General features: G+C 40.0%; 2 protein-coding genes and 1 long non-coding RNA gene across 4 annotated transcripts in view; 2 read left to right on the top strand and 1 right to left on the bottom strand.

Moving 5' to 3' along the window:
- The first annotated feature begins 83 nt into the window (after nucleotides 1-83).
- Nucleotides 84-10,528, top strand: tmem44 (transmembrane protein 44). Its single transcript, XM_012866013.3, has 10 exons — nucleotides 84-356; nucleotides 440-566; nucleotides 645-735; nucleotides 973-1,154; nucleotides 2,737-2,823; nucleotides 2,904-3,074; nucleotides 3,384-3,536; nucleotides 5,129-5,194; nucleotides 5,304-5,447; nucleotides 10,315-10,528. The coding sequence occupies exons 1-10, from the start codon at nucleotides 193-195 to the stop codon at nucleotides 10,480-10,482; spliced, it is 1,353 nt and encodes a 450-aa protein (XP_012721467.2). The 5' UTR covers nucleotides 84-192; the 3' UTR covers nucleotides 10,483-10,528.
- Nucleotides 10,529-11,277: 749 nt separating this feature from the next.
- On the bottom strand, nucleotides 11,278-13,314 carry LOC110368730. Its single transcript, XR_002428345.2, has 2 exons — nucleotides 13,231-13,314; nucleotides 11,278-12,174 (listed from the first exon to the last, which is right to left on the bottom strand). It is a non-coding gene; the product is annotated as an uncharacterized LOC110368730 (long non-coding RNA).
- Nucleotide 13,315: 1 nt separating this feature from the next.
- Nucleotides 13,316-23,312, top strand: part of atp13a3 (ATPase 13A3) — a 53,010-nt gene continuing 43,013 nt past the window's right edge. For both annotated transcript variants that reach the window (XM_036141103.1, XM_036141102.1), the window contains exon 1: nucleotides 13,316-13,541. The gene's annotated coding sequence lies outside the window, so the exon portion shown is untranslated. The remainder of the gene's footprint in view (nucleotides 13,542-23,312) is intronic.

Below are 23,312 nucleotides of genomic sequence, written 5' to 3'. Positions count from 1 at the left end.
CAGCATCAATTTGTCTCCCCTCGTTGCTCTACGTTCATTGGCCCAAACCTTGACGTCCAGGTGCGTCACAGGTGACCGACCACGCCCCTCCTGGGGGGAAACCGCAGATCCCTTCTTGTTGCTGATTGTTGAGCGTCTCGGCCGCATGGAGGTGGGGTCAATCCGCGGAATGAACAGAAGTTTGCAGGCAAAATGGACAGAGATGTTTCTATCGCCGAGGGTCAGCTCAGCGGAAGCCCCGGAGCTTTTGGCCTTCATTCAGCCGCCACCTGTTGGTCTCCGGACGCGGACAGGCGATGCGTCCCCGCTGCTCTCACCTTGTTCTCTGCCGTCTCCCTGCTGCTGGCCACTCTGCTGTGAGTAAAGCGGGCGGGCGGGCGGGGGGGGGAAGCTTTAAGGGAAGCAGACCGGCCAATAAATCCGACATTGCCGTTTTTAGGATCCTGTGTCAGAGATGTACAATAAAAGGGGAAAACTCAGGAGAAAGCATCGTGGTCCTCTACAGCTTTCTGGGCAACCTGTGCAGCACCGTGGGAGCGGTTCTGTCCAGGCAGCTGCACATACAGGTAGCGCAGCTTAATGCCGAGGCACGTTTCACCTGCTGCGCGCTTTACCGTGACACTGTGTGAATGGTACCTGTCCAGATCTTTATGGGGGCTTTCGCTGCTTCCATGGATGCTCTGCGCTGCATCCTGTGCTGCCTTCCACTGCTCCTGTGCTGGAACTCCCAAACACGTGAGTTAAGATAAAACGCCATCTTTTCCCCAACAATGTGACCCGTTCACAGTATGCAAAGTAGCAGCGAAGCGTCGTGGCGCAGGTGCGTAAAGGTGTTGACCTCGAGCAGGCCAGGCAAACCTGCAAGGGAACTTATCAGTAAAACCCTCTTGATAAACACACAAATGAATGGATGACCTGTTTCCATGCTTCTCGGAACTTAAACAGACTTTCTCTGATGTTCTCCCTCCGCAGAGCGCAGGCTGAGGTCGATCAAAAAGCGCAGGAGACAGCATCTTCTGGCCGTAGGCGTGCTGATGGTGGTAGCAGGAGGGTTTCTCAAGTCCAGAGTGGAGGAACCTACGGCGCTCAGGCCGGTCAGCGGCAGGAAGCTGCTGCACGGCTCCATGCAAGTCTCCAGCTGGAGCCCCACGATGGTATGTTCGCAGAGACAAATGTCTGTGAAGATGTGGCTGATGCACTCTGTTAAGGATAGACACCGCGTGCAAGTGCAAACAGTCGTTGTGCAGTGTGTACACTAAAAGAAAAGTGGAGGGCCGCAGAAGCGCTGGGCGTAATTGAGCAGAATCCGAATGTTGTATAATGTGTTCCAAAAGTAATTACGCCTCTTTTTCTTTTTTTCTTTTTTTTTTTTACCTTTTGTGGCATAACTACTAAGTCCAAAGTATTATTATTGGGGTATTGTGTAAAAGAACAACACAGAGTTGCACATAAGTGCGAAGGAGGTACGAGACAATCGAAATGCTTGACAAATGGTTATGTGAAAAGTGAGCCATGCGTTTGTATTCAGCCGCCCCCTTCGTCGATATTTCGTAGACCGCCCCTTTCTGCGTTCGCAGCTGTAAGTCTTTGCAGATCAGGAAATGTACATTTTTGTCCACTCTTCTTTTCAAAGTAGCTCAAACTCCACCCTGACACGTGGATGTTCTTTGATCTGAGCCTTTCCATTGTTGCTCTGCCCAAATTTGTGGGTTCCTTTCCTGCTGGACAGCGAACCTCTATTCCAGTCTCTAAGAGGCTTCCTTCCAGGATTGCTCTGTATTTAGTTCCATTTATCTTCCGTGTCATGCTGTGATCATCGCCCCATCATGATGACACAGGGCCGATTGTGTTAGTGAAAGAAGGTGCTTTTGGTCTTAATTCACCAGAGCAAGTCCGTCCACGTTTTTGCTGTGTTTCCTATCTGTGTCTACTGCAGAGGTGATTTCTTTAGGCAGTCTTTCTACGATTCATCATCTTCTATATCGGCCAGGTTCATGGAGTTAATGCGTTCTCCTGTCAGATTACCACCTGAGCTCTGCAGCTCCTCCAGATTTACCAAGGTCTCTTTTTGGTCAAGGTCTCTTGCCTAAAGGTGTTCATCAATGCCTGATCTGTCAGTTTTAGATGACTCTCCATTTCTTTGTAGGTTTGCAGTTGTGGCAAACTCTTCTAGTATTTTTTTATTTATTTGTTTATGATTTGATTTCCCTCCTGACCAGTCTGCTGTGTTTCTTCCTCTTCATGATGCTGTTTGTTTACTAATGTTCTCTAAGAAATCTGTGAGGCCTTTAAGGAACAGCTGGATTTAGATTAAATTACGCCTAGTGAACCGTGTCTATCAATTAATGTCTGAATTTAGAGTTATGGGAGTAAAGGGTTGAAACAAATGGGTTGAAAACTGTCCATATTTTATTTGCAGAATGTTTTGGAAGACCTTCTGTTACAGTAATTTGTGTTGGTCTATTAACATAAAATCCCAACTAAACACATTGGGGATTAAGGTTATTTCAGAAAGCTCTAGGAAAAACTCCAGTGAAGACCTCAAACACGTCTTTCGGTTTACTAAAAATAAACCTTCGGGAAAACACCTCGTTTCAAAGTCTTTCTTTCGTTATGTTTGGTATTTGTATTAGATTTGGATAAAGCTCGATTTAAATTTAAATCCCTGTTTCATCCTTGGAGTTGAGGAGCTTTTTGCGTGTTGCTCAAATGTGAATAATTGTCATCTTTTCAAAGGACAACAAAGAAATCCTTGGTTACATCCTGGGTGTGCTGGCTTGTGTCATTGCCTGGACCTCCAGGTTCCCTGTCCTCTGCAGAGCCGTAAGTGGCAACACACTAGTTCCAGAGCTCCAGAGTTCAGTCACTTTCACAAAAATGTTTTTTTTTTTTGTTTCTAATAGAGGAGAGGACAGAACCTGACCCAGATATACATTTTCTCCGAATTTCTTTGCTCTATATCTGGGGCCCTCTACACTGCCGCCATCCTACTTTATGACGTCCAGTTAGTATTTCTGATCAGAGTCATGCCTTGGCTGCTGTCATCGATTGGTTGTGTCATCCTGGATCTGCTTGTATCCTTATGCACAAGCATCCGGACTCTATTTGTAATTTGTACATTTTCAGATATAAATTTTTTTTTTTTTTTTTGCTAATGCAACACCTTCTGGTTTTTAGAATAACTAAAAATGTCTGAAAATTGAAAAGAATTGGTTCATTATGTGCAAACCTAAGCTGTCTGATCCCTAAGAAACTTGGTAAAGATGCAAACGAGATGACCATGTGGTCATGTGTTGTAGATTGACTCCGTTCATGTTTGATGCCTGAATGAGGATTTCCATGCGTTTGGTGTATTATGTTGACCTTTAACCCAGAAATGTCAGATTTTAGTCATGCACCAGTGCAAGACAGGAACCACGCAGAAGACGATGAAACTACCACCAGACACCCAGAGACTTTTAGGGATGCATGCTGACCATACTGCTGTCATGAAGCAGCAGAAAAAGCAGCAAAAACCTAACTCAGCACAAACTAAAGTATGTTTATTTCCCCATTATTGCATTAACCAGCCTCTCTTTTCTCGCTGTTGTACAGTTTGTAATGACACTCTAATCGGTTGTCAGTGTAAGAGTTACTTGAGCCAGAAAAAAATATAAACCAATCCCAAAAACGATTTAAAACAAATATCCAGCTGAAAAATATGCACATTTTGTACTATAAACCCAGTTTGGAAAGCTCCCTTTCAATTGTTTGGATCTTCACACAGACTCTAATTACATCTCTAGTATTTTGTTGTTGTAAATTTAATAATTTCTTGCTTAATATGGTTGTTATATTTTCCGTTAGATTGCATGTAGTTTGAATGATAGAGGCTGCCCTGAGACAAGTTTAATCTGTTCAAGTATCCTGATACCAGAATCTTAGAGTCGGCAGGTTATATGGTCCAGGTTCAGGTGACTTTATTAATACCAAAGGTAGATTTCCTTTACAGAGAGAAGAGATGAGAAACAATGCCAGTTTTACGCATCCACACACAGTAAAAGCTAATAAAATGCATATTTTTAAAGGAGCAAAATGCAAAAAGATGGAGAGAGCGCCCAGTGGCTCAAAAACGCTGTCTTGCCAACAGCTTTATAAAGTTACTTACTACTTCAATAGACATGTTCCTCTGAAGGGTGATGCTTGTTTGCTGTGTATTTATCCTTTGCAAATATGTGCACACGAAGTGATATGTGAGAAGGGGAAAGAGGGGACAGGGTTGCAGCTGGAGTGGAGGTAGAGAGCCGTGGCTTGTCACACTTCTTGCTTTGGTCTACAGACGGTGCTCAACAGCCCACCTAGTGAGGAGATGTTGCTTAATCCGCCATTAAAAAGTATTTGGTGTATTCAAGGCTTCACCAATAAGGACATTCAAGAGACCAAAAGAAAAAACAAGAGAAAATCGATAAGCCAAGTTAAAGCATTGTTGAGTTTTACTCTGACAGCATCCAGTCTACTCTCTAAACAGACCCAGAGGGATTTCTTTCCTGATACTATACCAACAAACTATTGTGATAGTTTTCCTTGGGTGGAATGCTTTTCTATTAGGTTCCCCCACATCCAAACAACAGATTTATTTAATATGTTTGATTTTTGCAGCATTTCTTGCTGATGGTCTTTTTTTTTTCTATTGGAGCATTTGTAAAACTGAATCTTTGTTTCTTTTAAAGAGGAGCCACTGCTTCATTGAAAAGAGTCAGTTGAAGTGGTTTATGCATCTTATTAGGAACATTTTCTGGGTCCTCATTTGTGTAGGACCCAGAAAGGGCTGTGAAGGTTTTCCCTGAGCTGTTTGAATCGGCTGTGTTGGAGCAAGGACGCATCTAAAAAATTCTAGCAGGAAGTGAAAACCACTGCTATGCAAGAAAACAAGAACATTTTCACATATTTATGCTTTAATAGGGTTTGTGATCTAATGTAAAGTAAAAGAAAACATGGGTATGTGTTTTAAATTTATTTACATTTTTAACTTCTTACAAAATCTAAAATATTGACATAGTTATGTTTTTATGTGTATGAAATCTGTCATTAATTCCTCTTTACACTTGTCATGTGTTAAATATTAAAGTTTCCTGTCTTTTTCTCAAAGACAAATGATGTTCAGAAGCTGACTGAGATGGGCCAATATATGGACGTCAGTGGCCAACAAACGAAGGTACAAAAAAAAACCATTGATGCAGACTCAAAACCATAGCAACACATCTCTAAAATCAAATATGCACTCCTTTTTTTAACTGTGTGATTTATTATCATTTCTTCTTCAGCTGTTTTCCCTTAAAAAAGTGAGATTGGCTAAAGACGGATCGGACAGTGGACCTCCTCACAGGATGGTCCGGCTGGTCAGAGTTGACAACCTTTGCTCCTCTGATACGTCCTATAACTCTTCGTCAGACTGCACTGATCTGGAGGTGAGTTGAAAACCAGAGCAAAAATAACTTGTGTGAAGTAGCCAATCACAGCAGACACATCCTTAAATGTAAGACATGGTGTTTTTACCCCCCATTTCTAGCCATATTGTACATTGCTGGACCAGTAAATAGTAAATATACCCTTTAAACCTTTCCACTCTACATTATGTTACAACCAAAGGTTGTACGTTGCTAGGATTTATGTGATAGACCAACAAAAAGTACTCCATAGTTTGTGAAATAAAAAGAAAAGCTTGTGCTTTTCAACATTTTTCACAAAAGCATCTGAAAAGTGTGGTGTGCTTTTGTCTTCACCACCAAGCACAGAGAAAATATTTGAGAGTATATTTCTTCTCTCCGGTCTGGACAGTTAATGGGCATTTCTAATACACAATTCTGCTTTTATCTAAATCAATTAATTTTAGCGCTAGCTGTCAGTTTGATGCTGTTCCTCCACTACCTCATTTAATATTTTAAATATTTAGAAAATGATGTGCTCTTTCTCATCTGCCTCTCAGTCATGTAGTGCTTTTCATTGGTCTACAGGATAAAATTCCCCCCAAAAATGTGAACTTTACTGTTGTGACATGACAAATGTTAAACATTCAGGGGGTGTAAATGGGTTTTCAATGCACCACAATTATTAAAACATTTAGTTACAAAGTGCATTCTCTTCTATTTGCCACTAGGTGGTGGCAGATTGTGAAAATTAGAAAGAAAGTCAGGATGGCCGATGAATAGGAATGGTTGTCAGGCTCAATTAAACTTTAACGTTGACTAAAATCTACACAAAGTAACCTAAAAGCTTTAGGTAAGTAAAAGTTAAAACTTGGATTTTGATTGGGTTTGACAATGTTCCAGATTTTACCTTCAGTGCTGCTAGATTTCCCCAGGATCATGTTAATTGTTTTTATGTTTTTTTAAAGGATTTATTTTTGCTTTCTTTTTCTTTTTGTGGTTCTTTTTTCTTTCTTTTTCTTTTATTAGACAAAGCGGTGATGGTGCATTACTCATGCTCTGTTGCATTGACATGTGACTTTAGGGGAAGTAAGTCAGAAGATGGTCATTAAGCTTCTTGTGAGCAGACATTGGTCAGCATGTTTAAACGTAGAACTCTGTGGAGGGACGTGTGCATGTGGCGAAAAGGGCAGTGCAGGGTTTGTGTTTTAACTCAGAGGGATCAACTACTGGCAGCACAGCAAAACCCAGTCCTGTGTCAGATGGCTGACTTTTTAAAACAGTTTTCAATTTCTCTTTTCATTTATAATTGCATAGCTACCACTTGTAAGGGAAGTGAAATTGCAAGTTTTTCATGTCAGCTTGATGCCCACAAGCAACAGAGTGGCTCCCTTTTTGTCCAGCTGCAGAAAGCCTATGTAGGGTGTAATTTATTTAGAAGCTGTGCAAGCTTTTCGCCAAACAGGAAAAATGCAAATGACTTCCATTCTTTTAGCTTATGTGATTTTGTTAGAAAAGGAGTGGAGGCTTAACGGTGTCAAAAATGTGCTTTTAAATCTGTGCCGAATGCTGTGCTGCTCATGCGTAAATTAATTTACCTAAAACGGCCTACGACTGTAGTTCCCAAATAGAGTTCCATGTTTTCAGGGCAATACATTTGGAGAAAAATAGAAAAATGTATCTTGGAAAAATAAATTGAAAATATTAAAAGGTTTTTCTTCCCTGGCTTTCCAGACCAAAACCACTGGAAGTAGATTCAAAGACTTCAGCCCTCCTCTTTAAAACGTCCATCTGCTTGTTAAAGTTCACAGAAGCCGTTTATTCGGTGACACAATGTGGAGCAGGTTTCCATACAGTTTGACTTTGTGTCTAATGTTTAATCCTCTGCTAAATGAACTGGACACTGAGGCTGTTTCATTTCATTGCAATGCTTTTTTTACTTTTGAGTCCTATTAAAAAGAAAAAAAAAGTTCTATAAACTGAGCTGTTGCTGCTGCCAGAGCATAGAAATTTCTATTGTCCTGAATGTTTCTTCCATATTTCTGCTGAGTGCTGCGTCTTGGTGGGGAAGGGAGGCTGAGGGCTTCAGCGATGGGTGGAATTGTTTGAGATCTGCCTTGTGGTCCAATTGTTCTGCTGTAACGAATCTTTGATTAAAGACCACTACTGGGCTGGGTCTGTCTGCTTAGGAAGTGGTGCAGAATGGTTGGCTTGTCTATAGGGGGCCAGTGCTGCCCCCCCTGCTATTTTGGGAGATGTTTATGGTCCCTTGTCTGATGCCTGCTGGCCGGGGATTTAACTGTGTGGGAACAATACTTAACCTCCAGTGTTGTAGGTGTTCACCTAATGCTTTTTTTTTTTTTTTTTTTTTACAAAACACAATAAAGGGCCTATTTCAAGTTTATTTGCAGAAGTTGCTGAGATTCCAGCTAATTTTCAGAGATGAACTGAAATATATTTAACCAAAAAAAATAGGTGAAGTGTACCCACCATCACACAGGTGAAATGGCGTGTCATTTACCATAACTTAAAAAATAAAAAAGGTACCAAAGCTTGTAAAAAACAGCATAAAATCATACCATAAGAGTTCTAATTGGCTTGTTGGTTAGTTTTTGTAATCTGGTCAAACCAGCTAGATGAGATAAGTACAAAAGTCTTCAATTTCTTCTTTAAAAAAACATCAGAGGAGTTGACTAAATGCTGCTATGTCAGAAGTCTAAAAAGGTGGATTCCCCCCCCTCCAGGTAGGGGGTCAATCTCTGCTGGAAGCAGAGGAGTTAAAAATTTGTCTTGTTTATGAGGGATGGTAGGATAGGCTGACGGATTGGGGCTCCGTCTGTAATAACACGGGCGCTGTGCTGTTGTGGTAAAGAAAGAGCTCAGCTAAAAGCCAAAGCCTCTCCATTTATCCGTCCGTCGACATTCCGACCTTCACCTACGGTCATGAGGTCTGGATCATGAAAGAAAAAAGGAGAACCTGGATACAAGCGGCTGAAATGAGCTTCCACCGGAGCTCCTCATGGTGACCAGCTGAAAGCAGAGCGACTGGTTCTCCATTAGTTGAGGTGGTTTGGGCATCTGATCATAATTTCCCCAGTGCACCTCCCTCTGGGGGTTTCTGGGCACATCCCACTATGAGGAGCCCCGGGGAAGACCCAGAACTCACTGAAGGGACTATATATCCCTGGCCTAGGTGCACCTTGGGATCCTCCAGAATGAGCTGGAGGATGTCGCTGAGATGTTTGATGTCCGGGTTTCTCTGCTGAACCTGTTGCCGCCACTAGCTTATCTCAGATAATGAAATGAAAGACAATAATAAATGTATGAAACACTATTCACTGGGCTGCTGGGCAGGCAGTGTCAACTGAAAAAGACTTCTTCAAATCTGCCTTGCTGATATTAAACTAAATTTGCCAAGTAACTTACAAACATCATGCCTTTCCTTCTTTAGTATGACAGTCGTACAAGTATAAAATTATTTGCAACATCAATCAACAAAGAACTACTGTGGTTACAACATTGCAGAAGCATTGATTTCTATCTTGAAAGAACATTTTTGTTAACAACCTGTACTTGTCTATTTTATCTGATTATTTTACCGTTACTGTGACTATATTGTTTTAGAAAATACATAGTGTTAAGGAAATAAAACATTTATTTTTGTGATATCTTAACTTATAGTTTTGTCACAGAGAAACAAAAAATAGACTTGTGCCTATCTCCAGCAGGCACTGGGCGAGAGGCAGGGCTTTACTGTAATAGGACTGGACGATATAGAAATAAAAGCATATAAGTAAAATATAAATAATTTTGATCGATATTGATAATTATCAACAAATTCGAAATATATATTTTAAGTGCAGCCCTGACCATTTTATGCTTTTGCTTAGCGACCTATTTTTAGATAAAGAACACACAAACACTGAATTCAAACTCAAACCTTTATTCAATCAACTTTTTACCAAAACTGCAAGTTTTTAAAAAAGAAAAAAGTAACGATTACCCTTTTAACTCTTTTAAGGGGGCGGAGCTTGGTTCCTGGGTCTGTGTTTGTGATTGGTTGGTTGGCTAGAACGCATAAGGAAGGAAAACTGTTCTTCTATTGAACTTTTAATTATTTTTTTCTATGGATCGATATATATTGTTATTGAATTATCGTCCAGCCCTACCCTGCACCCATCTCAGAGACGCACAGGGGAATCGAGCGTCCACACACACATGCATATCTGAGGCCTAACTTGTAGAGACCGAATAACTGAACAGTCATGTTTTCGGACCCTGGGAGGAAAGTGGAGTACCTGGAGAGAACCCACACATGCACAGGGAGAACAATTAAACCCCTCTGCAGAAAGACCCCAGGCTGGGCTTCATACCCAGGAGTTTTTTTTTGCTGCAATTATGTTGCCTGCTGCACCCTTATACAGCCCGTCCTTAAAAAGTCTGTACTTAAAAAGAAATATTTTTCATATGATTTTAAGAATATTTAAACACCTACTAAAAAAATAATCAGTCTAAGGTTATTATAATTGGTTTGTCTCTTTAGCTTCAGCACAGCCATATTATTCCTGAATTTGAGTTGCACTCATTCCTCTGAAAATGTGCAGATACCAGAATGAAAATTGGCAGAGACGTAGCGACCTGAATACATTTTTAACAAGACTGCTTTAATAGATTGCAAGAATGTATGCCTCACTGGGATCAAAGTCTGAAGAGCAAAGGGGAGGATGGTGCGTCCTTGTTCTGTTACTTATGTAAGAAGATACTCCTAACTGTGTGTTGGTGTGCCACCATGACTGCCAAAACATCCGACCAGATCTGCGGTTACTTATTACACTGCGTCTTAACTGGGAGGAACATTACATAACAAGACCCTTCTCCTTAAATTCTCTTTTTTTTTTTTTTTTTCCAGTGGGACTTTGAAGCTGCAATTGCACAGTGGAGTAAGCCACCAGTGAAACCACAGGAGGGGGACAACTTCCCCCTCCAAGACTGGCCAACAAATCCGAAGCCCTTCAGCGTCTGCATTTGCTCCATGGCTGACCTACCTCAGAAGAGTCCGTGTTCTGCCAACGAGTGAGCTGCTCTATAATGCAGTTTTCCACGAATAAAAGCAAAATAAAATATTGGCTGTTATCTCTGATTTTTAATGCAGTATTATGAAATGTGCAGCAAACCCAGATGACTTGTTCAAAGATATGATACAAGTTCTAGTGTCACTACGGAAGCCTTGCTGAACACACACGTTCATCTCAGTACATTAAAATATCATGAAAAGGTTGAACTTTAGCAGAATACATACGGTGATGTATTTCAGCCTTCTGTTAATTTTTTTTTTATAAATATGGACCTAAAAAAACAAATTAAATTTATTAGAAAATCACATAACACAAATAAAAAGGATTTTTTTTTTTTATAACGATTTGCTTGTACAAATCAAGGTTGCTGATTTGACAGATGTCCAGCTGTGGTCACGACTTCTCTTTTCAGATACGTTTTTGCTTTTCATTTGGAAATGGAGGCCCTAATATGCCTCTATAAGCAAATCATCCAGGTTGCTTGAGGTCCAATGTACAGTTTCCTCACTTGAGGGATCCTTGGGGAGACCATGTCATTGCTGGAGTTTTTTTTATTTCTACATTTTGGGCTTTCGTTAGCTTTAAACCAGAGTCACTGAAATCAAAAGACCTGAAATGTTTCACTTCATTTGTTGTTGTTTTAACCTGAATTGGTAATATAAAGTCTGATATTTTCTCTTACCGAGACCCAATTGTAGTAGTAAATACAGCCACTCTTGAGCTCCTGAGATCCTAAGTCTTTTTTTGAAGGATTACAGAGAACACAACCCCGAAATGAAATGCACGCCAACACAGTGTAAGGTTATCGCATCACATCCTGTATTTTGCCGGTCATCCTGGATTATCAGGGCTGGACTGGTAAAAGGTCCGGCGGAGCAGATAAGACCCAGACAGGACGGCCAGAGCTTGTTCGTCGTCTCCATTATTCATTAGGCCTCCACGTCTGTCTGCTGGCTCAGGGGCTTTATAAAAGATTAGAGAACAACATACTTGATCATTTTTAACTGGGGGAGGGACTTTAAGAGCTGATAACTAAACAATACAGTAAGCAGGGAAAAGATCGGGGTCACACAGAACTCCTCCCTGTTACATTTCCGATAGTAACTCATATGTTTGAGGGGAAAATAACGTGGAAACAGCTGATGAGACGTAACAAAGCAATTGCTGATATCAGCAGTAGCTACTATTGTGACCTAACGCCTCGTTCTTCCCAAAAACATGACCCAGAGGGTCAGAGGGAGGAATGTCCATGAATAATTGAAACAAATGATTTTACCTTGCTCGGAAATCTACCAAGAAGGTTTGACTAATTTGTTTTTCCCCCTGAAAGATCTTAAACAGATCAAAATTTAGACCTGAAACCAGTCAGATCCCACTGTCCAATACTAAGTTGACATTGCTGAATTCCCAGGCCTCATCTCTCTGATGCAACCAAAGCAATACAAATAAAAGCTGTGTCACACACACACACAAAAAAGGTGGAATTCTGTTTGGAAAAAGCGAAGAAGGGTCTGGATTAACACATCCAGAGCAGCAGCGGGGAGCCGGCCTCTCTGTTTGTCTTGGCCCCAGCGTCACCGTTCACCCGACTGAGGAGGACGAGGAAGATGCAGAGCTGATCTGAGCCGGCCGGACATTTTGTTCACCTTGCCTGTTGGCCAGGCGGGGGAAGATGTTCATAACTCGCATCATTCCTGGAAAAAAATCAACCAGAGACAAAGCGCTCATGAATTAGCTGTTGCTGAATAACTCAGAATGCAGAGTTATGTAATGAGTTGCTCAAGCTCTTTGGGGAAAAAAAGTGTCTCTTCTTTGAATTTACTTTCAAAGATTAAAACATGTGACACAGTTAAACTTTAGTGGCGTTTACATATCTTTAGAATTTTTTATCACATAAAAAATTAAATTGAACATTCACAATACAAGAGTTTTTTTTTCTTTTTTTTTTACAAATGAAAATCTAAAAAGAGTGGGGTGCATTTGTATTTAGTGCAACCAATTGGCTTTAGAAGTTAACTAATAAGTAAATAATGTTCACCTGTTTGTAATTAGTTTAAAAAGAACATTCCTGTGCCATAAAAGGTTTTTTTTTTAAGTTTGCCACCGCCTGTGTAATGGAAACATCAAACCAGTGGAAGTGTGTGCTCTGGGCAGATGAGACCAAAATTAATTTTTTGCCTAATTGCAAAACTCTGCGGCAAAAAACCAGCGCTGTATATGTACATATTGAAAATGTGTTCAAAATGTACATATTGTCTTTTTTAAAGCTTTATTACTTAATTGTTCTTTCGTTTTTTAAAGCATATTACTAATTTTTTCTTTCTTTTTTTAAGGCTTCAGTACTCTATTTTTCTGTCTTTCTTTTTTTAAAAGCTTCATTACTCTATTTTTCTGTCTTTCTTTTTTTAAAAGCTTCATTACTCTATTTTTCTGTCTTTTTTAAAGCTTCATTACTTAATTTTTCTTTCGTTTTTTAAAGCTTATTACTCAATTTCTTTCTTTTTTTTAAGGCTTCAGTACTCTATTTTTCTGTCTTTCCTTTTTTTAAAGCTTCATTACTCTATTTTCTGTCTTTATTAAGCTTCATCGCCCTATTTTTCTTTCTTTTTTTTAAAGCTTCATTGTTCTATTTTTCTGTCTTTCTTTTTTTAAAGCTTTATTACCCTATTTCAGGGAACAACACCGTCAGTGGTAATCTGGAGCCGTGACACATTGGGTGAACGAGCCTCCTCTGTTTTGGTTGTATTTACTTTCTGGTTGCAACTGGCGTGGTGGTCCGTGACGTCATGCTACGTCACTTCCTGCAGCCGAACAGCCAGTTTAGTCCAGTAACCACAGCCCGCCGCCGTAGTAAAGAGCTCGGCTCCGTCTCCGAGAGCTGTCAACACTCGCCCCGGCTACCTTCCTCCGCCCCGGCTGGCGCCCCGCTCTGCTGCCGTGGGAACATTCCCCGAATAAACCCGGAGCGCTTCACGCTTCAGCGACGCTTTCCTTCAGATAACAGAGGCTCCCCGCTCACTATGACACGGAGGTGATCTTCAGAGTTTCCAGGTGGTTCTGGGTGAGTGTGTCAGTGTGAAATGTGTTCGCGGGGGTTGCCTTCTTCACCGCCGCCGCCACCATGTGTTGTTTCCTACGAAGCGCAGCTAAGGCTAAAAGCGGCAACGCTAGCCCTGCGTGTTAGCCCTGGCTGTCTTGCTCCTGTGGCTTGGCCCGTGGAACAGCCCGTGTTGTGGAAACCATATTTGCTGTTCTGGCAGAATGAGACTGACGGGAAGGCGAAGCGTGGAAGACGCGTGGAGCAAGTGGGGGGGCTAGCATCTTAGCCGCGCTAACCTTAGCCAGCTAGCGTAGCGGCTCCCAGCACTGAGTCCCGAAGTTTGGGTCAGGACCCGCATATTGGACACAAAACACCGAGTGGTGGGGCCTGGAGATCTTCAGAAATCTAATTTAATAATAATTAATAATTAATAGAAAATCTTGTAGGCGAGCTTATCTGTTGTTATAAATGTTTTGTTATTTAAAGACAACCATTTAGAAGAACTGCAATGCTTCTGAGTGGAGTGAACATCATGTCAGTGAGTTAAAAAATGAAGAAGATTAAAGCATTTTTCAAAACGTAGGACTCTGGATGGTTAACGTTTTAAAATATTTATAATTATAAATATAATAATTTGCCAATTGTTTATTCATTAGTAATTTCTTAATGTTCGCAAATGCTTCTTGGAGAAAATATTCATCCGTTCATTTTTAGTACTTGTGTTGAAAGTGCTGTTTGTTTTCAAAAGGGAAAATATGACAGTCTCCCCCAACGAGAGCCGCTTATTTTACTTGGACACCAGATCTTTGTTTTGTCAGTGGCAAAAAAGTATTCGCCGACTAGGAATTAGAACATATTTAAGTTACAGATTATTAGGTTGTCTGAAAATCAATCTCATGTCAATCAACTATAAGCAACAAGAGTTTTCTTTGTGTAAATGGTGCTGCCGGGTTACTAAAATCACTAATCCAGTGATTTTAAAAAGCAATAAAGCATGATAGCAGCCTTGTATTCTGTAAATGTAAATTTGCTGAATTTTCTGTATTTGTTGTCATCAGAGATCGGAACAGCTGGATGAATAAAACCAGAGTGGCATAGCTTCAGGACTTTTGGTATTTCTATAATTGTTTTGAAACATTAGCAAACATTTTAAAAGGATTATTAAAATAAAAGGGCTTTCAAATGATATTGGGGATGTTTGAATGTGGCATTTTTTTAATAATCTCAGATTTCTGGATACTTGGTGTCATATTTAAAACAAAAAATATAGCATTTACAGTTTTTTTTCTGTAAAATGTTGAGTAAACAACATTCAACAAATGTGCTCTACCCATTGAGGTGGTTAGGATAAATAGTAATTGGTAAATTCCTTTAACATTTATTTAAAAAAACAATGTTTGGATAGTCAAAATCTAGCAGAGCAACCAATCTGAAAGGCACATAAGAGACTTAAAGTGCGTTCACACCGAATGCGGTTTAAGCGACAAAGTTGCCTCTTGTGTTTGCCGTAAAGCCAGAAATACAGCAGTACAATGGCACCACCTGGTGGCGCTTTCTCTTACCCGCCACTCCAGCCTCCTCACTGTCTTGCTCCGTTCTGAACTCTCTGAGTAGTAATGATTGGTTGAGTCATACAACTCAGGCTGACCGCAGACTATTAATATCAGCCTTTTTTCCCCATGTTGAATGAAAACTGCTTTGTCTCTGCTTAAGCCCCCGTGCTTTTACAAAAACATGTTTTCATATATCAGATTAGTAGATTTTGCTACACAGGAACTTAAAAAAAAAAAAAACATGGAATGAAAGGTTTTTGTCTTTTGAACCTGTTGATGTCAACCTACCATAGCAAGGATGGAGCTCCCAGGTTGAGAAATCACAAATCCAGCGACTGAAGCAAAGACAACAGCCGTGTGTTCGACAATCATGAGATGTATTTACTGTAGTAGCAGATTAAAAGACCATTCATAAATGGATTAAGACAATGTTGCAGTTCATTCCAATCTTTATACTATCCTTATGCCTTCTGTTACCTGGTTTATGAGCTGTGCTTGTGTCATCAGTCATCGAGTTCTGAGTCTTTGCCGTAGTTGCTTTGTGGGTCGGACGCTGAAAAGTTGGGCATCCACAGCTCTAATCTACGCTGTGAGACGCGCCACTGCTTCTTAGTGGTTTGTGGCACTGATCCATTGCCAGAATGCACTCACCTAATGTCATCCTTTTATATTATTTAAGATAGCAAATGAAGCATAAGCCTTGATAAATGTGTGCCTTAAGGCCTTTTAAGATCTTAGTCACTTGGATTCAGATTACAAACGTGTCATTCCGATCTTTAGGTTGATGGTGGATGAACCGGACTCTTTTGTCTCCAGGCTGTTAGATTTCACTCTAGTTCTCATTTAATTCTCATCATTTGTAAAATCTTTCCATCGCTGTGACATCGGTTCTGCCTGCTTATTTGTTCCTAAACAACTTAAACTTCCAATAAGTCCAATTAAAAGAATTAACCTACAAATAGAAAGCATTTGCAAGAATGTTTGTGCAAGTAAATTAACTGTTTTATTTAAAGTAACAACTCTATTATGATTACAGGCAATGAGGCTTTCTAATGGAGCAAGTCTGCTGAATTGTAAACTCTCAAAACAAGTAGATTAATAATCTGTTTTAAATGTTTATCATACTTGCGCTGCATTTGTCACGCCTCAAAAACAAAGACGGGTTCCAGAGGGTTGTGCCAGATATTAATAGATTCACTGTGTGGAAGGAAAAATGTTTTATTGCAACTAAAAGAATAACAATATCAATCTGTTACTCATCTATGTTTATTTCCCAGTTCATAATACCAGTTTAAAATAAATCAACCCTAACGGCTTTAGTTCATATTTGGAAATTTGCCCAGTTATGCTGCAATGTTAATTGTTAGCTTGAGGCAGCATCTCCTCAGGTTCTTGTTGTGGTGCCGACGTTATTGTCTTGGGTATCTGGACCGGATGTAAAGTTTTTCTTCTCAGTCGCTTCTTAAAAGTCTTCTTAGGATGCTTGATTTTGAAAAATGTTGTAAACACATTTGTTTTGGTTAACCAGGTAATCCAGATTCTTTGAGACGCTTCCCAGCCGAGATCTGTTGCACCTGAAGAGCAATCAAATGGCCTTCTTGGTGAATCCTCCCTTTAAAATAACTGATAAAGTTATAACACTTTTTTTTTATTAAAAAGTTAATAAGATTTATATTATAAAGATAAAACACATATCAGCAATCTAATCTAATCTACTGCAACACGCTCTGGAAAAAGGACTACCGGTAAATTGAAAATGTCAGCTCAAAATATGATGAAACATAATAAATCATTTCTACGAAAATCAAGAAATGTTTCAGCTTTTAATAAATAAGACCAAGTAATATTGCTCATTTGTTCATAATTTTAGTGCAGCTACTAAAACATTGTGTATATTTATTGAAATTAAGGCAGAATATATAATTCGATATATAGTTCTAAGTACCCAGATTACTCCTGGGTTGAACAGATTTCTTGTCTTGCTGGGTGGCGCTGATACCACGGAGTAGCAAACCTCGCAGGTCGTGTGTTTTTGATCCATATCACCAGAGTTTGCAGTGTTGGTATTTTTCATTCTCGGCTGTTTTCAGGTATAAAATGGTCCTGTCTGCTGCTGTAAGTTTGATACTGACCGTGGGTCCGTTCACGGCCACCACGGGGGACAGGGCTGCTGCTCTTCCCCTCCTTTTGACTCCTTCACCAGCTCTGACCGTGGGTTAGTAGGAGACCTTGTAATACAACAGCGTGCTTTTAAAGCAGAATATGGCAAAATATTACAAGAAACAAATAGCAATTCGGGACTGCCACTCTTCTTTTGGGAGCTAAAATCTCCCCAAAGAAGTCCTTCTTTAAGCTTCTTGCAAATGTTAACCATTAAACTTCTTCCTATTGGCTCTCCGGGGGACCATAGTCTCTTGGAGGACTCTTCTGGCCCCAATAGAGAGCTGGTTTAATTTTTGTACTTGTATGTTTAGAGCTGCACAACATATTGAGTCACGATTGACGTTGCCGCTCTATTAATGTGTGCAACACGGCACTCCCACAGGACAAGCCTTCTGGTTGGTAGGAGTGGTGCACAAAATGATGCAGATTTCTTGGTATTGTAATATCGCAACACGTATATTGCAAAAAAAAAAAAAAAAACTGCCTGAAGTGAAATAAGTGTTACCTAAGTATCTGCTACCATGTGTCCAGCCTCTATGCTTGGAATACATTTGCTGTTGAGTTTCAAAATAATAGATGTTGATTATAAGCAGCTTTATCAATTAAAACCTGGTAAAGGTTTGCAATCATTTGTTTATCACAAGATGTTGTTGCAACCTTCGCCAGTATTCTCCTAATATCGTGCAGCTCTGCTGGTAGGCTGTAATATTTCAGCTGCCATTCATTCAAGCTCTGCTTGGCAGCAACATGTTTGGCTACTTCAATGGCCACAACCGATGTGGATCATATCGAGACCTTAAAGCGCAGAAACGGGCTGGTGAAAATAAATGTGGGTTCATTCTAATTGATGTAATATGGTAATTGCAATATTCAGCCATAATTCTGCAATGTCATCTTTTCTAATCACCCAGGCCTATATGTGTTATTGCTGGGACTTCAGATTCTGTTTCTGATTCTTTGATTTATTTACTGTAAATTAGGGCTGCACGATATTGGGAAAAGTTACAATATGCAATAATATAAGTAATTGCTACGCTAATGATATAGCTTGCGATAAATACAGAAAACAAATTAAAGCATTAATGTCGATCCGGTTTTAGGATCGTAGCAAACCGAGACCCCTGAATATTAGTTGGCTATCCAGCTACTAAAAAAGAAAAAAGTCGTCATTTCTGTCATGAACACCAGGTTTTAATGAAAAGGTTTCCTCTGACTTGTGATGCTTTGGCATTAAAATAACTTAGCTGCAGTTTCTTATCAACTTTACCACCTTTTTCCCTTCTCAAACTTTGTTGTTGCATTAAACAACAAATGTCACCAAACATATTAGGGGCACAGAGAGCCTGAATGCAGGCCGCTTAAATCATTAGCTAACACTTAATGCGCTTCAGGCGAATATTTGTGATATGCATATTGTCATCCGTGATATTTCAATGAAGATAAATTTGCGATGTATTGTGCAGCCCTACTGTAAAAAGTTAAATTCTCTCAACTTTAACTTTCAGTCATGTTGATCTGTATTTACAAAGTATAATTTTTAAAACTTTTGCTCCTGCGGTGTTCATAACCTTGGAAAAATACATAGGCAGTACTTTCAGGCAGCTGCCTACTATACAGGTGGCTTTGCTCCTTTAGAATATTATTCTTGATGTTATGCTCTAAACAAAGCCTAACATTTTAATTATTTATTAAAGGTGGATTGTTACAAAAATTTTATATATACATAATGTCTGGCAAAAAGCTGATGCTTAAAATTGTGTGTTTCCCTGCGTTTCTTTGCTTCGTGACTCTTCATACATCCAGTTGTTGGGTTGTTGTAGCCTCACCCTGCAGGCTGCTTCACTGAAGAGATATTTTTGCTATAGCTGCAAATGGGAAATGACCTTTATCCACATGTATTATTCTTTTTTTCTTCTGCTTTGCAATACCTCTGGTCCACGTCCCTGGAGCCTTTTGAGAATTTAGAAAGCAGATATTGCAAAACATAATGTATTATGTCAAGTTATGCATGCCCAATAGGCTAGATGTCCTCCTAAGATGATATAAACCTCTCATATTTCAGCGTGTGATCGACACGTCATCTGCAACGTCCTCAAGCTGTTGTCTTTCAGGATACCTTCTGCTACAAAATAAGTTTTATAAGCTTATTTAAAATAGTTTAGAATTGATGGGCTGAACTTGCCGTTTTCCACCATTGATCTAGTTTCTTTGAGGCGGTTTTGGGGCCTGCGTTCTCTGTTTAACCACCGTGGCACTGATCTGCCGCTGTTTGGCCAACGTCTCAAAGACTTTTCACAGTCGAGCTCCAACACAACAACCTGCCGACGGAAGGTCTGCCAGGTGGATTTAGAGTGGAGACGAGAAATACCCTGACATGACACAAGTCCTGTCGACAACCCGACGTGTTTTGATGCGGGATCCCCAGAGGAACATCTGTCCAGAGCGGGTATCACAGTTTGCCTCCAGGATGAGCAGAATGACCCATCAGTGAAAGTGAGAACACGTTCAATAAAAAAAAAACTCACACAACTGTAAAGTTTAACAGCACTTTACGAATTTGATGGTAGGTAACTCCAGGCCTATAAAAGAGGTTTATGGTTTTGGGTTAGCCTGACATCTGAAAATTTAGCCCGTCTTTTTCCTCCTATAGAAACTGGCCGGCAGACTGGGATTCAGACTCATTACCATCCTCACTCACTCCTTGTTATCATTTAGAGCCTCATGTTTCGCTGTTAACAGGATTCGCTTGCTGGTTGTCCATTTTTGGTTATTTTTCTGGGTATGTGCTACATGCTGGTTAAACATGTGGCTCACTACACTAAAGGAACCATTTACACCCCTGTAGACATGGACCAGTCACTGGTATCAGGTTACATGGAGCTATTCAGGGCCTGGGATTCACAGCGGGTTTTTGCGCATTATGTAACCGGTTCCCACAGGTCTAGTTCATATAATGCGGGACGTTCCTGCATGTAGTAACGGCGGTACAGAACGTGACCATTTGGAGCAAAGTCAAAAACTACTCTACTTCTCTCTTTAGCAATACGAGCGCGCTCTCTGCTGTCGGATCATCTCTTTTGCTAGCCAACCTACAAGGATTCAGCGATGCTAACCGTAACGTAACCCAAACATGGACCGCTTGTCAAAGCCCAAAGACGCGTTTTTTCTTCTTCCTCAATTTCTGTGGCGGTTGGCACACATTAGGTAGCATTACCGACACCAATTGGTTGGGAGTATGGATAAGACAAGTTTCAGGCTAACTGGCTCAAAATATATCCATGGCTGGAACACCATAATGGTGAAATGAACTACTCTCTTTGTAAAACCTATGGATTTATTAGCCGATGTTGGAAAACGTCCACTTTGCGCCACCACTCAGATGGTGCACTGCAAAAACGGATCTAAAAATAAGTAAAATGTTCTTAAAATTAGTGTTTTTGTCCTAGATTTGAGCAGGTAAATAAGATTATCTGCCAATGGAATGAGTATTTTGACCCCTAAAATAAGATAATTAGATCTACTGCACTTGAAATAAGATGATGGAAATGAGTTGTTCCTATTTTAAGAGCAAAAATCTTATCCTATTGGCAGATCTTCTGTTTTACCTGCTCAAATCAAGGAAAAATACACTAATTTTAAGAACATTTTACTTCTTTTTAGTTACGTTTTTGCAGTGTGTTTCTCATACAGCAGCAGTGGGGGGGAAAAAGCTTGTAAGGAGGGAACTCCCCCAATTTTAAAGACTGCATTTGAGGCTTTGCTATTTACAGGTAACTTATCATGCAAAATCCACAATATTAGCCCTCGAATACATTTTGTTGCATGCTTGCAATCTCCAGAAGAGCAGAAAAGTTGAAAGTCGTCTCTCCAGGGGCTGCACAGATATCGTCATACTCTGCTTGAGTCATATTTTTCAAGCTGTTCAGTTTTCTCTGTCTTTTTTAAAGAGTTTTGAACAATTACGTCACAGTATTTGCTACTAAACAAGGCCACAGACTTCCAGGTTTTCGCTGTGATCTTTGTAGTTCAAGCTGAAGGATGCTGAAGCTACAAGAGGACAGGTGAAAATGTTCAGCTGTTGGGTGTATTAACCCACGCAATTCATTATATCGACCCCCAGCAGGCTACAGAAATGGCCGGACAGGGTAGAGTGGAACGCTCTTTGACCGGAGCAGAGTTTGGGCTGCTTTAGATTTAAAGAGGCGGCACCAAAACGAGCTGCTCTCAGACGCACCTCAGGACAGGGATAAAAGGGAGAAGGTAAGGTTAAAATGAGAAATTCAGACCAAAGCATTGTCCCACTTTATATAGACCACAGTTGAATGATCTCAATGTGAAAAGGATGAACTGAAAAGCATGATGTCCCATATAAATGTTGGTTTCATTAAAAAGCGGTAAAATATCCCTTGTACTGTACATTTCAAATGAGACCGACGCAGTGCTGCCCCCTCCTACACCTGTTTACAAAAAAGCCCAATTTGGCTACATAAACTAGATCAAACATTTTATGTGTGGCAGATTGGTAAGATCATTGACCGGGTTTATGAAATATACTTGTAGCCCTTTTCTGTAACATGGTTAATGATTTTAATAAACATCAAGTATTGCCCAGTAAGCTGCATATAAGGATTTACCATTGGACAGTATTAAATGTGGAGTTATTGATGGTCTGGTGTTTCTCTTCCTGTAATACTGAGACGTTTCATACATCCATTTGTTTTGTTTCTTTGCTCTGACATTTCCCGCAGCAGTTTATGCATTATCCGTATTTATCGAATAAGGGAAAAAAAAACATCTTTCTTCTCTTTCTGCACGTCACGAAAAGGTTTAAGCAGAGCGAGGCCTAGTTATCCCAAAACTTCATTTGGAGACTCTTTGGTCAGTCTGTTACTTTATAAGGATGTGGTTTCTGGTTGTTTAAAGCTAAATCCTCCAAACAATTAATTTAGTAAGCGTTGGTTTTAGACACCGCAGCACTCACTCTCTTAAAAAAAAAAAAGAGAGAGAGAGAATCAAAACATGTTTAATCTCTCGCACAGTGGGAAAAGCAGGTCTTTATAGATTGTCGGCCACTTTCCCTGTTAATCCAGAAGCATGCGGTCAGACTTAAAGGTTTTGATCAGTGGGATTAAAATGTTTTTCCCCCAAACCTTTCCCTTCAGTTTTTTTTCTCATTGTGTCAAATTTTGAGAACTCCAGGTTAACCTTCTGATTATTTCCTTTTTTTACACTTTGAGATTCAGACCCTGTAACGCATGGGAACCATTAAAGAAAAGAAAGGTGTGTTTTAGAAAATGTATGCCATTATCAATGAGAGGTTTGCCCTTTTAGCTGCTGTTTGTTCGTCTGTGGCTTCAGTCGTTTCGGGTTTTGTGTTTGCGTTTTGTTACATCTGCATATTAGATCTGTGGGCTATTTGACTTTTATTTTCACTTTTGAAAATTAACTGGATCCTTTTTATTGTCATGCTTTATTTGCCTTATTTAGTTCTCCATAAGTTAATATTGTTTTATTTACATTACTGTGGCATTTCAATTCATAATAGGTTTTTGATTGACTCTCTACAAAAGCCCATTTAGGGACAACTGTTGCAAACTTGGTCACGCTATAAGCACCATGATACAGGCATGGGACTGCTGTTTTATTCAGTCTTTCTGTGTTAGTGTGTGTTAAATAAACCTAATAAATAATTAAACTTATTTTGACTTCATTGGAGAAAAACGTCCTGATTCTTCCTCTCAGAGCTGGCGGAGGACGAGTTTTTCAGTAGCCAACTGAGGAAGGGCAGATGATCAGAAACCTTTTTTAAAGAAGAAGTCCAGGACCAACCGAGATAAGCATCGCTGCTTCACGGTGGCGAACAAAGCTTGGCTGCAATACTCCATAATCATGAGGGGAAGTGATAAAGAAAGCACATTGAGTGCAGAGTATGATGGCAAAAAAAAAACACTTTCCTCCAAACGCTTCCATGAATTATCGGCTTCTGTCGTTAGGTCATAGCGTATTGTTCGCTCCTTCCTTTTTTGTCTTTGAGTTAAAGAGGAGAGGAGAATATATCTGCTCTTTAATGAACGCA

Source organism: Fundulus heteroclitus, chromosome 9 (genome assembly GCF_011125445.2).
Source record: "Fundulus heteroclitus isolate FHET01 chromosome 9, MU-UCD_Fhet_4.1, whole genome shotgun sequence".
Lineage (NCBI taxonomy): Eukaryota > Metazoa > Chordata > Actinopteri > Cyprinodontiformes > Fundulidae > Fundulus > Fundulus heteroclitus.
Note: the sequence above shows the minus strand (reverse complement) of the source record. Positions and strands in the feature narration are given on the sequence as shown.

What these genes read in the sequence shown, in the direction of transcription:
- tmem44 (XM_012866013.3), top strand. Translation starts at nt 193, where the DNA reads ATGGACAGAGATGTTTCTATCGCCGAGGGTCAGCTCAGCGGAAGCCCC. An exon ending in TCCCTGTCCTCTGCAGAGCC is followed by an intron (nt 2,824 to 2,903) that starts GTAAGTGGCAAC and finishes TGTTTCTAATAG; the next exon opens with AGGAGAGGACAGAACCTGAC. An exon ending in CTAACTCAGCACAAACTAAA is followed by an intron (nt 3,537 to 5,128) that starts GTATGTTTATTT and finishes TTTTTCTCAAAG; the next exon opens with ACAAATGATGTTCAGAAGCT.